Here is a 13,571-nt window from a genome sequence, read left to right as displayed (position 1 = left end):
ATTTGACGGCAGGGAGTGATAGACACGAGGAATAAGCGTTGGCAAGAAGAGCGGCGAAAAACACGCCAGCGTCCCCTCTAGCCAACAAACAAAGTGAGCAGGAATCAGGAGGTTTTGAAAGAAAGCTTTAAACTTAAAGGGCCCATGTCATGCTTTTCCGGTTATTACCGGTCCCCTTGTGTGTTATGAAGGTTTTTATGCATGTAATGTAAACGGTCTGCAGAGTCAAAAACCCTCAAAGTACACCCTGAAGCGAGTAATGCTCTAACACAGTCTATGCTGCCCCAAAACGCCTCGTTGGAGATTTCTGATTTTCCATTGTTTACTTCCTGGGTACTGTGACATGGGAATACCCAGAGGCCACACCCTCTGCCAGCATTTCACGAAACAAAGCTTCACAAACCTTTCAGCGATTCATGCCGGATATGTACAGCGTAGGGCACTGAAGAACGATGCTGTTCCTACTTCGTTTGGACCAAACAGGGTATCCTACCACGACTGTTTGAATGTGTNAACGTTTTTCGGGCTGCTAAGTTGGGATCGCGGAGAAATGCTCTCCGCAGACCCATTCTCACAGCATTATAAACCTTTTTCTTACTCAATATCAAGCCACACTTATTGTTTTTACTTCGGCAGTGAGTGTTTGTGTGTGCTCAGGATGAGTTTCGCTTGTTCTCGCTGTATCGCCGACCCGGAAGCCTGTCCGCTCCTCGCAGCAACGAGCCTCCCAACTTCCCGACCAATCAGAGCACACTGGGCTCACAGGGAGGGGGGGGAGCAGTAGCTCCAACAAGCCGTTTAGGACAGAGAGTGAATACCGTTGAATACACATACAGAGATGCTGTATGAGAAACCAATGTGAGTTTGGAAAATTGCACTGTATAAATTAGGGGTGTAACGGTACACGTACCCGTACCGAAATTATTCGGTACGGGCCCTTCGGTTCGGTACACGTGTGTACCGAAGTGTACCGAACGAATATAACGTTAAACGTTAAACGTAAAAAATTGAGAACGTGAACAACTTTTTGGAAGTAATCTCAGGTGCTGCGTCGCAGCATTCAGAGTAATTTGCTCACATTGGGTTCAACGCGTCATAGAGCGACCAAGTCATTTCATTGGACGAGAGGCATACTATGAGAGCTGGTCAGAGGGATGCGTTCAAATGTAGTCAGTAATTTGAGGAACTGTCGAAATGGCGAACGCAGATAAAGTTGAGCTCGAAAATCCTCCAGCATCATTGAAGTCTCCGGTTTGGGAACATTTTGATTTTGCAGTTACGTACAAGGATGAAGGACAAAGACAGGTGGACCGAACCAAAGCTGTTTGTCGGCATTGTTCAACTAAAATAGGTTACGCGGCTGGCAATACATCAAACTTCCACACTCATTTGAAAAGGCATCACCCGAACGTGAATATCACCGGTACCGAAAGAAAAAAGACTGAAGTGCAAATCCAACTCCCACTAGCATTTAAGCCTCCACCACTCGCAAAAAGTTCAGACCGAGCGAAAGTTATTACAAACGCCAAATATCCTATGTTGTCATGTTAGCAAAGCGCTACCTGGATGTATCTGCTACCTCTGTAACTAGCGAGAAGGTGTTCTCCACAGCAGGAGACATTGTTAGTGCCAGCAGATCTGCCCTTTCGGCAAGCAATGTGGACAAGTTCATTTTTCTTTAAAAAAACATGAAAATACAATGACAAGCAAGTCATAATGTCAAACTGGCTGCTTAGGTACTAGTACAGTACAGTTCAACAGTACAGTTCCACCTTAATGTTTATTTTATTATATTTTGTATTTATTTGAGTGAATATTCACAGTTTAATAATAATTAAAAACCCAAAACTAATAGTTTACGTTTTGTGAGTACTAGTACAGTAAAGTTCAAATACAGATTATTTCAGTTCATCGAAATGCTGCACCTTAATGTTTATTTTATTTTGTATTTATTTGAGTGAATACATTGTTCACAGTTTAATAATAATTTAAAAAACCCAAACAATGTTTTATGTTTTGTGATAATTTGTTCTGCTGTACCGAAAACGTACCGAACCGAACCGTGACCTAAAAACCGAGGTACGTACCGAACCGTTTGTGAACCGTTACACCCCTAGTATAAATCTATTTTAGTATACCTCAACAATGGAATTATGATCAGTAGAAATGGCCATGACATGGGACCTTTAAGCATTAATAATAATCTCTGAATTGAGGCAAATTTACTATTTCAGTCCTCATAAAGAGCTTGTATTTTATTCATTAAAACATCTCTCATTAACTTCCTGCAGGGGTTATGTCTGATAAATGCTGAATGTTCTAGTAGTTATGAGGAAGTCTGCACAGTCAATCGAGTATTCTCCTCAGGAATGCTGTGAATAAATGAGGAGGAGAGAGTGTGCTTTAGTCGAGCCCCTTCTGGACTTTTTAATGTGTCCATTAGAAAAGTCCAGAAATTGCATTGTGTAGTTCTGCACCCTGAGTGCCGCTAATAGACTGAAAAATGGAGGTGCCATTCTGTCATGCCTATGGATAGAATTACTTTAACATTTCTGTCAGGCGGGAACCTTTACCTCTGGCATTCATGCCTTAAAAAAAAATCCACTGCGTTGTTCTTTCACATACCAGAGGCTGCATATAGAAACCGCTATAATACATGACAGCAAAATGTAATTCAAACCATCAATACACATGGCATAATACACATCATATTAGCAGTCTTGTCGAATAAAGTATTCATTTTCTGATCAAAACAGAACATTAGTATGCAGAGATCATTATGGCAGGTATGAGTAGTTGGTCTGCAATTGATTTAAGCCGCTTATGAACTTGTGATTACCCATGCTGGGACTCATTCCAGTCATATATGTCACATTAGCATAACAAGCAGGAGAAACCTAAGCAGTAACTATTTGCCTTATTGCCAGTTGGGTGTAAAATGTGCAACATTTACTGTAGTACAGTTTATTACTATCGCATAAAACAGTTTTAATACCTGTGTTTCAGCTGATCAGCCTATTCTATCAGTGTGTTGGAGTGTGTAGCAAGAGAGAGGTGACTGGGGGAGGGATGTTGCAAAGGGGAGTAACACCAGGGGGAAGGGGATGGGAGAGCAGCTGAATATCATTAGAGGCATTTCCATTCTCGTCATACTACCATATTGAATTTTTCTGAAAGGGTGTCTTTTATTGTCCTCTTCATCCTTTGGGCAGATTTGTTTACCAAGGAGCTGCTGATTTCATGTAATGCTAGTGCAACATTATGTTTTAAGTCACTTGCATTTCACAAGGAGAGGGCTTCTAAAGTTGAGGCCCGGAAATAGAGGCAGGGATTGACGACGCAAAAGGCAATTGTAAGGCTTTGAACCTGTTTCTCTGACCTTGATCCTTTACAGATCAAGGTGAAACAATTATGTTTTTCCACCTCCCCTTTTGCCATGTTTTCTTTTCGCAGATGATCCTCTATTTATCAGGGACTGATTGAACAGTTCTTCAGATGGTGGATGCACACGAGGATGGCCATGAAAGTGCAGATTGCTTCCAACAGGTGCTGCATTTAATGCTTGGTGTCCCTAAGTGCCTTGGAAAATAATGATGCACCAGGCACTCAGCTAAAACATCATAAGGACCACTGGCTCTTTGAGGCCATCTCAAACATACACATGTACATATGAGCACTCAATTGATCTCTGCCGAGAGGTCAGAGTGCAGATTCAGCTTCAGGAGCTGAAATCATCAGTGTCTTGTTGAAGTATGCTGTAACAAGTTGGGCTTTCACAGGAATTGAACCCTGGCCAACTGATTAAGAAATGTGATTGAAGCTAACCAGCAATAGCGACGATGAAATAATCATCAAATTAACTTTACAATTCTGTCACTTGTCTTGCTCATTTTGCATTGAAATGAAAGAAGTAACTATAAAAGATTTCAGGAAATCTAATCTACAAAATTCAAAGTTAAATGGATTTAAATTCAACTATTGTTGAAATTATCTTTGGAAATTATTAATGTAGTATATTTCTTTATATACATCTACAGTATAGCATGTATTTTTGCAATGACTCGAGAGATTTGCCAGAATCCTTTATGTATTTTATTATTTCTGAATGTATTGATTTTCTATATCATTATATTTTCGACTTGGTTGAGAGTGGGTTCTTTTTTGTTGTTAATGGAGAGAAAAAACAAAGTATAATATGACAACATTTAAACATTTAAAGTACATTTTGGGGTCAAAATACTTGTATGTGCACGGTGTCATCATATAGACACTTACATGAAGAATATCTCCTCATTAGAAAAAACAATGGTTATCATTAATTGTACGCAATGAATACATGAAATATTGAGGCTTGTGCATGTTCATAGTACTGGATATTTCGATATTTCACCAAAATGCAACATCGATCACATCACTTCCGGGTTACGGCACCGGAAACACTTCTCGTTGCAGAAAGGCGGATCCCTCTCGGCCACTTTGCCTTTCGGAACTTCTTTTGAGACTATTTTACCTGCCATTCCTTGGCAGGTCAAGCTAAATCCAACAAAAATTACTTACTGAAGTATTAAAACGACATTTTATTCAGTCGAGTTCCACGACCGTACTCACCGCGACGACAGGGAGAGTTTCCAGCTACAACGTTAGCTAGCTAACTTTTAACGCACTAGCATATAACTTGACAACTGCCCTGCAGCATAACAGAGAAGGAACAACACCGAAGCACAGGAAGATGGCAGATAAAGACTTGATGTGGGCATTGAAGACCGGGGACATGGATGAAGTGGAATCCAAACTGGTAACGGTAAGACAGCTTTGATCTGAGTGTTTTTCAGTGGATTGTGTGCAACACTTTTCAGGCAAGTGGTTGCTTAGCAAAGGTAACGGACGTCAGTTAGCCCACTGGCTAGCTAGCTAGCTAACGTGAGCTATAGTTGGGTAATGTTAAGTTAGGTAATACAACATAGACAAGCGCTTGGTCTTGATACTGAGCTAGAATTCTTTTCGAAACATTTTAAGGCTGCTGTAACACTTTTGCATAGACTTAACATAACGTTCCAAGTCTGAACGCCGTGTTAGCATTGTTAGCGACACATAGGATATTTTTACCTGGAGAATAGGGAATGGGTCATATGCTATAGCACCAATCACATACATGCAGTCACTAACGATGTATGTAAATGTGCTGTGATGTCTAAATCGGTTAGAAAATGTTGTGTTTTCACTTCCTACAGAAAGCAACCTGTTGGTAAGCTAACAGTTAACCAACAGCAGCATCAAATATAACGTGGAACATATTGAAGAAAGACAATTAACTGCTATGTATATTGCAATGTCAATACATGCGTCATTGGGCCATTTTTATTATTGTCGGTAAAATAGATCCCTTCACATATGATTAGGATGTGCATAAGATTAGCTTATTGCTAGCGAGCTAACTACTACCGGGCCCTTGCATCAGTAGTGACAAGCTAACGTTGGTGGGCGGGGGTATCCGCTGTTGCAAAGGAGTAGAGGGTCCACCACGTTATCTAGAACAATCTGTTTAGAAGATCATTGCCCCCAATAAGTGCCTGTGTGTCCAAACTGATTTCCCTATATATCAGAAACTCCTGCTTCTGTAGTTGGAACACATTTGGTTCTTTAAGATACCCACGTTTACTTTCCACCACCATGGTCCTGCAGCTCTGTGAAGCAGTGTGATATATAAAGATCTCTGTCTTATTGTGTACTTGTCTCTGCTTGAGCAGACCATTTTTGCTTTGATAAACAGTCCTACATTAAGTTAATTGTGAATGTTGTCTTAATATGGGTTTGTAGTTAATAACATACAATTACAAATACTAATATCTGTTTTCTTCTGCGGTGTTAACATTTGCAACTTTTCTTTTCAAGTTTCAGAATTTGAGTATGGACTAGGTAGAGAAGTATTGTTTTTTGTGAAATCCCTTGCTTACAAAAATGTGTTTTTAGGTGCCTTTTTAAAGGCGTCAACAGAGACAGATTGTCTATAGGAAATGCCTTTAAGTCGGAAACTGCCGGAACTGACTGCTACAGTACAGCCATGACTGATAAGCGTGGTTAGTGTGGTGAGTGAGCAAGGAAGGGTGGTGGTGTGTATGGTTTTCCTCTTGGCTGTAAGGCTGGCAGTCTGGGGTATAACGGTACCACAACCGGGAAATGAAGGGCGGAGGACGGTGCATGTAATCGTTTGTTTATGAATTTCAGTTTGTGCTTATATCAACATTGAAGGGTTTCATTTCCGGGTAATTTGATGTCCCTTTTAATGCATACCATAGCTTGTTACAGCTCTGAGTTTATGTTTGTTAGCTTGTTAATCTGTTGTCTTTCTCTTTTTCAGGCTGAAGATGTAAACCGGACCCTGGATGGTGGGAGGAGGCCTCTGCACTATGCTGCAGACTTTGGTCAGACGGATGTTGTGGCATACCTAATTTCTAAGGGAGCCGACGTTAATGTAAGAGCCCGAAACAACAGCTCCCATCGCATTAGTTTGCATTAATTTGTGTGTTGTTCATAGTTGCAAATACCACAAATAATAAGTGCCCTCATCTGCTTCCCTTTTATAGCCTTGTTCAAACATACTGATAATGATCACACCAAATAAAGCAGTTACGTAAAAAAGGCTCAAAGTAGTCTGGCTGTTGAAACCAGTTCATCATGTATGTCAGTCATTGTCCATTCTCTCATTCAACAACTGTCTAGGCTCTCACACCTCACATTTACCTTCAGAGGCCCCCTGAGGTCAAGTAGTTTATTCTGGCGTTGTAATAAAAAGGCATTTACCATTCCAACAGTTTTGACATCCGTAATTCCAATGGAGCTCTTTTGTTATTTGCAAGGTCTCCTCAGCCTGTTCAGTATTCAGTAAAATTCCATGTGAAAAATACTTACAGAACAGTACACTTTTAGCCTTGGCCGGTAGCTTTGTTTTGAGTGTGAAACCAACTTTGATTAAATACTTTTGAGAATGTTTTTTCCTAGACCTAGATGGTTATTTGAAGATAAGCAGTGTTCTGTAGAGTTGTTAGGATAATTCTTGATGCTTAAAGTACCTACATTAGCTAGGCGAAATTGGATACAACAACTCCACATCATAGCATCCACTGGTCCGGTCTTCACAAACTGTAGGGTTTAATCTTGTAAAAACATAAAGTATATGCCTTTCCTACCTAGAACGAAATGTTTGTGCATTTCTCTATTTCTCTTGAAAACCAGCGCAGCTTCTGAAACATAGAAGATAAAAATAGTATTGAAGTACAGTGTGCTCTCATTCAATTTCTGAAAATAACAAGAGACTGTGAGAAGTAAGGCCCTTTTCATAGGAGTTATTTTCTTTTACATTTGTGAAAGAGAGAGTGCTTGTGTAGGAGGATTGCGTTTGCGCTCTTGATCTGCTCATACATTACCTTCTCCAAAGAAATGTCTGTCTCCCACTTAAGCCTTTCCACCTGCTCCGTCCACAGGCTCCAGACAAACACGGGCTCACTCCACTGATCTCCGCCTGTTACGAGGGTCACGCCTCCTGTGTCAAGGTTCTGCTAGAAAAGGTTGGTACTGAGATTTATCCTTCACCTGCACACAGAAGTACCCGGGTGTCCTTCACCCCTCAGTGCTTGTTGATGTACCATAGGCCGTATGAGTGCCGATGAGGTAACTCACTGGACAAAAGGCTCTTTAACACAGCCCTGCGGAGGCTGTGCTGGAATGTTCATAGAGCATGACACAGTATTGCTGCTGTTCACTTGTTTTGTGTCTGTTTTTAGGCAGATTTGTTCATAGGTACACAGCCCTTTGCTCCATCTAAATCTCAGCTCTGGAACTATCTTAGATGCTACAAATAGTCACATTGTGCCTACACAGTCACAGCTGTAAAAAGAGACAATGAGCCAGGCAAAGCTGACATAAGCTTTAGAAATGCAACCAAATACCAAGCATACTGTTATGAAACTATACAAACGATGTCTGCACCTCCATCAAAGTCAGATTGAAAGTCCTATTTTTAGCTCTCTGCAGTAAAGTCTCTTTAACACCTTCCCTTAATATTTGACTTATAAGTGCATGCACTCAATTACATATAAATGACTGAACGTCTACTCATCTAGGCTGGTGAAATTCTGTTTCACCATAGCAGAAATGAGCCAGACTGCAGTGGGGTTGATGCTCGTGCGGACAATGAATGTCACACGTATGTGGGCCACAATAGCTACTTTTCTTTCAAGACCTCCTTCAGTTCTTCGTCTTTAGTACTCCTCTGTCATTTAGCATTTGCGTTTTGTTTAAAATAATATCCTTATTCAATATCATTATTCTTTTTATAGCTGCAGCTTTGCCCACAAAACCTGTCAACTTGATGCTGCAAATCATTTCAACACAAAATAATGAGGCTTTAGCAGTAAACACTGGACAGCTTAAAAAAAATATTACATTTTTCAAACTAGTCTAAAATGTTGGTCAGTTTTAGTATATTGCTCGAATCAAAGGTAATGGCTCATTCTCAGCACCACTATGAGAGAGAAGCCTACATCTAAGAGGACTGCATGATGTCATGTAGACGGCTCGCACCCATTTACAGTCAAAGTCTGCCGCGGACAGATATGTGTTATGACAAGGAGAGATAAATATTCCAAGGCTGAGGGACAGTAAGCAGCTGTCTGTTCCCAGCCAGGCTAAATGAAGCAGGGTAAATGAAAGCTCCTCCACTGAGTTGTTTCACGGTGAAATCATCTTCAAGAGTAATGGTATGAAAGAAGGGGGCATTCACAAGCGGAGTCGATTAGGGAAGTCATTTATTGCATTCAAAACAATGACACATGCAAACTTCAGACAGACTTTCAATCAGTTCTCATTTTCAACTGCACTTTGACGTTTGAAAAGAGGAAACCGTAATCTATATGAGTAACACTGGTGTTTGCTTAGAGAGACACTTTCAAACTCTACTACATTACATGTCATTCGTTACTACTTACTTATTCCTGTTGGCATAGGCTGTATTAATTCCCCATTTTCATCAACACATCCACGGCCCCCTTACATCAGCAAGCCAGCGGAGTCTTGCGAGCAAGCGTCCAGCAGCTGGCTACCGCTGTCAGCTGGCTGCCGCTGTCAGCTGGCTGTCAGTGCTGTTGGCCCAAAGATAAACCGAAAGTAGCTGCCAACAGGATGAAAAAAGCGTTTTTACTACCAAGTTAATCATTTTCTATAAAAGATGCCAGGGTAATGCGAGTTAGCACGGGCAGGTTGTTCTGACTTTTACTCGACACAGAACTGTGTTTTGTATTGTGGGCTATAACCTTTATTAACTGGCATTATTGTTGTGGAAACAAAGTTAAATGATCTTGGTCATCTATTTTGGTGAGACCTTTTCTTAGGGGTAGGTCTGCTAAGAATGAGGAAGTGCAGGATGTACAGTGGGGCAAACAAGTATTTAGTCAGCCACCAATTGTGCAAGTTCTCCCACTTAAAAAGATGAGAGGCCTGTAATTTTCATCCTAGGTATACCTCAACTATGAGAGACAAAATGAGAAAAAAAATCCAGAAAATCACATTGTCTGATTTTTAAAGAATTTATTTGCAAATTATGGTGGAANTGACCATATGACATTCTCCCAATCCTCTTCTGGATCATCTAAATGCTCTCTAGCAAACTTCAGACGGGCCTGGACATGTACTGGCTTAAGCAGGGGGACACGTCTGGCACTGCAGGATTTGAGTCCCTGGCGGCGTAGTGTGTTACTGATGGTAGCCTTTGTTACTTTGGTCCCAGCTCTCTGCAGGTCATTGACTAGGTCCCCCCCCGTGTGGTTCTGGGATTTTTGCTCACCGTTCTTGTGATCATTTTGACCCCACGGGGTGAGATCTTGCGTGGAGGCCCAGATCGAGGGAGATTATCAGTGGTCTTGTATGTCTTCCATTTTCTAATAATTGCTCCCACAGTTGATTTCTTCACACCAAGCTGCTTATCTATTGCAGATTCAGTCTTCCCAGCCTGGTGCAGGTCTACAATTTTGTTTCTGGTGTCCTTTGACAGCTCTTTGGTCTTGGCCATAGTGGAGTTTGGAGTTTGACTGTTTGAGGTTGTGGACAGGTGTCTTTTATACTGATAACGAGTTCAAACAGGTGCCATTAATACAGTTAACAAGTGGAGTACAGAGGAGGCTCTTAAAGAAGAAGTTACAGGTCTGTGAGAGCCAGAAATCTTGTTGACCAAATGTAGGTAAATTGTAGGTGACCAAATACTTATTTTCCACCATAATTTGCAAATAAATTCTTTAAAAATCAGACAATGTGATTTTCTGGATTTTTTTTCCTGAGACTGCCAAGGCACACANTTTAAATTCGTTAGCATAGCTAGCTAACCAGATGCTAATAACAACAGATCACATGCCGCAGTGTTTGCGAGGCTGTGTCTTTAGTTGTAAGCACAGTGGCGATCTGTTGTTATTAGCATCTGGTTAGCTAGCTATGCTAACGAATTTAAAGCGCTTTTCTACAACCAGGTGGAAGAGAGCTCTCTCCTGAGATGCTCAAATAACCTCAGCTCAGTGAGGTTAAGGCACACCTTTATATGATCATTATAGTTATTAATGAGACATTAGAGACTCAATTATTAACAGGTATAAAATACTATATGACAGTAACAAAAAAAAGTTGTTAAAAATAACAAGAATAGAGTTTGAAAGGGGAGTGATTTGTAAAATATCCACAAAAGAAATCTGTCATTGTCAGATGGTATATTACGCTGTTTTTTTTCTGCTTCGAATAGTTCTCTCTTTTTTCACCATACCTGTGTTTGCATCACTGTAAGTGGGAGAACTTGCACAATTGGTGGCTGACGAAATACTTTTTTGCCCCACTGTATATGATTTGGAACAAAGGCCAGCATACTGTGCCTTTCACATGAAGTCTTCCTTGACGGGAGTCATTTTCGATTATTTCCCCAGCTACCAGTCAAATATCCACATCCTTATGAAAGCCAGAAGCTTTCTACATCTGAAATGAGCAGCTATGTAATTACAACCTCTGAATCGAAATGAAAGCCCCTTGGGTGGACCTTTTTTATAAAAAATAAAAAAAAGAGCCTTTGTCTGTGGTATCATATGAGACAGGCAGCTCATCTGAACAGGGATTACGGGGGATGCTGAGATAAAAGTGCAGCCACTGGCTCACTCCTCATGGCTTCGTACTCATCCCCACTAAGCGCAAATGGGGATTAAAACCCAGATGCAGCCAAAGGTCACCAGTCACCACAGGGACCAGATCTCAATACATCTACTCCTGGCGGCTCTGAAAACCCACCATGTGTCTTAACATGAGATGAATAGATTGTCCCACAGCCGCCCCATTGACCATGCTGCTGTATACCCACTCTGTCTGGCAACACAGTAGCCCCACAGCCTCCACAATACAGTGGATAAAGAGAACCCACTGAGAACACTGAGTTGTCACTATTCAGCTGTCAGACAGTCTTGAGTTTGCTGACAAAATGGCTTGGTTCCCTGGTGCATCATGGTAGCTGCCCTCCCTTACTGCGTGCTGTGCTGTTGTTGGCAATGAATAATAAAATGCCATTTTAACCCCAATAAGTGACCAGGCTGCACGACCCTGACTACAGCCCGCAGAGGCTGGCCAGTTTATTTTCAACAATGGAAGGGCATGCACACATGAATACAGACGCAGCCTTTTTTCTTCTATGAGAAACTGTGTACATGATGGGGATGTTAAGATTCACCGATTTGCATCAGTGCACCGGCATAAACGTTCAAGATGCGAGTGCATTGGTTGAAAGAGTACACATCGGCTACAGTTTGGGTTGAACTCGCAATGCATCGATTGTAGCGTGTTTGCATCGGTAAAAAAACAATTCATTCATATAATATCCCCTCATCCTGTCAGCACTCAGCAGAGACAATCTTTGATCTCTGCTTCGCACTACGGAGGCCTAGAGTCTCAGTTATCAACACACATGGAAGTCGAGGAGAAAGAGAAACACAGCGCACCCAAAAATACCTACAAATCAAACACTTCGGACTTTTCAAGAAAGACGGTCAACTTGAAAAATTGCTCGCAAATTGTAAACGATGCTGTGCCGCTTTTAAAGTACACAATTAGTACGAGGAACTTAGCGGCGCACATAAAGAGGCGACATGGGGTCTGCGGCTGAAAAGAGAAACCTGAAAGTTAGACATATGAGTGAAATCAATCAGTGAGGTGTTATGTCAGAGAGAGTGGTGTTTAGTTTACAACAGCCTGTGACTGCCAATCATAGTTTAAATGTCTTCCTTACTGTAAGCAGTTATGATAGAGCTGTTTGTGAAAGGTTATTTGTATTCTTTATTGTTCATAGAGAAACCACTGCTTTCTGCTCACTGGTGAGTTAGCCTATGAATGAGTGTTAAGCACATCAGGCTGGCAGCTATATGGGCATTGCACTGTGGTAGTTGTTATTTGCAAATTGTTAATCATGGGCAACGCATCTTTAAATTGTTTAACTGTGAGGTGTTATACAATTGTACTGTAGTCTGGAGAGTTTTTTAAGGTAAAAAATAAAAAGCATGATGGGATGCGCAGTACTAGTAGAGAGAACCAAATCTGTAAAGCACTTTTTTGTTAATTTATGATTTGCTGCATATAAGGAATAAAACAAAAATCCTCTGTCGTACCATATTGAAGTATCATTATTTTGCATCGTGTTGANCCCCCTCCCTGTGAGCCCAGTGTGCTCTGATTGGTCGGTAAGTTGTGAATCGCGCTGAGCTCCGTGGAGGTGTGATTTCCTTGTTTAGCGATACATAGCCAAACTCAACCTGAACACACACAAAGTCACAGCCGAAATTTAAAAAATGATTGTGGCTTGATATTGAGTAAGAAAAAGGTTTATAGGTTGATAAACGCTGTGGGAATGGTTCTACAGAGAGAATTTCGCCGCGATCCGAACTGTCAGACAGCAGCAGGGAGCAGAAATCAGTGTGTGTGTGTGGATTGGTCAATTTGGACCAATCAGCGGGGGCTTAACGTAACGGCTCCACGGATTGGCCCATTAAGTTACGGGTATGTGCTTTCGTAAGCATGTACCCGGAAGAATCAAATGGATGATGACGTTTCACCAACGAGGCGTTTTGGGGAGGTATTTTCTGTGTTAGAGTTTTACTCGCTACAGGGTGTACTTTAAGGGTTTTGACTCTGCACACCGTTTACATGCAGAAAAACCTTCATAACACACAAGGGGACGGGTAATAACCGGAAAAGCATGACATGGGAGCTTTAAAACAAATGAATAACGACTATATAATCATATAAGAATAAAACACAGAGGACGGAGCCTCTCTTTTCCTCCCCCTCTTCTGACAACCCAGCAGCTGATCTCAAAGCACGCTCCCCTTTCCTGCAGGGGGGCGTGGTCAGCTGCAGCTCATTTGCATTAAAGCTACGTCACAGAATCAACCTTTGAAAAATAGGGCTGGAAAAGAGCAAATAGAGCGAAATGAGGCATGGCTAAAATGCAGGATCTGTTTGGTATTTTGAAAAAAAAACTTCACAGACATGTTTTTATATAG

The 13,571-nt window shown here is 41.3% G+C and overlaps 1 protein-coding gene across 2 annotated transcripts in view; it reads left to right on the top strand.

The window, feature by feature from the left end:
- Nucleotides 1-4,430: 4,430 nt before the first annotated feature.
- Nucleotides 4,431-13,571, top strand: part of mtpn (myotrophin) — a 9,938-nt gene continuing 797 nt past the window's right edge. Inside the window, exons 1-3 of one of the 2 annotated variants that reach the window (XM_010793956.1) lie at nucleotides 4,431-4,801; nucleotides 6,359-6,472; nucleotides 7,482-7,565. In XM_010793956.1, coding sequence (XP_010792258.1) covers nucleotides 4,730-4,801; nucleotides 6,359-6,472; nucleotides 7,482-7,565 — 270 coding nt within the window. In that variant the 5' untranslated portion in view covers nucleotides 4,431-4,729. The remainder of the gene's footprint in view (nucleotides 4,802-6,358; nucleotides 6,473-7,481; nucleotides 7,566-13,571) is intronic. The other variant, XM_010793949.1, reaches the window with a different exon arrangement.

The sequence above is a fragment of the Notothenia coriiceps genome, unplaced genomic scaffold (assembly GCF_000735185.1).
Source record: "Notothenia coriiceps isolate Sejong01 unplaced genomic scaffold, NC01 NC01_scaffold00001987, whole genome shotgun sequence".
Lineage (NCBI taxonomy): Eukaryota > Metazoa > Chordata > Actinopteri > Perciformes > Nototheniidae > Notothenia > Notothenia coriiceps.
The sequence above is the reverse complement of the archived record's forward strand: the minus strand, read 5'-3'. Positions and strand labels throughout refer to the sequence as shown.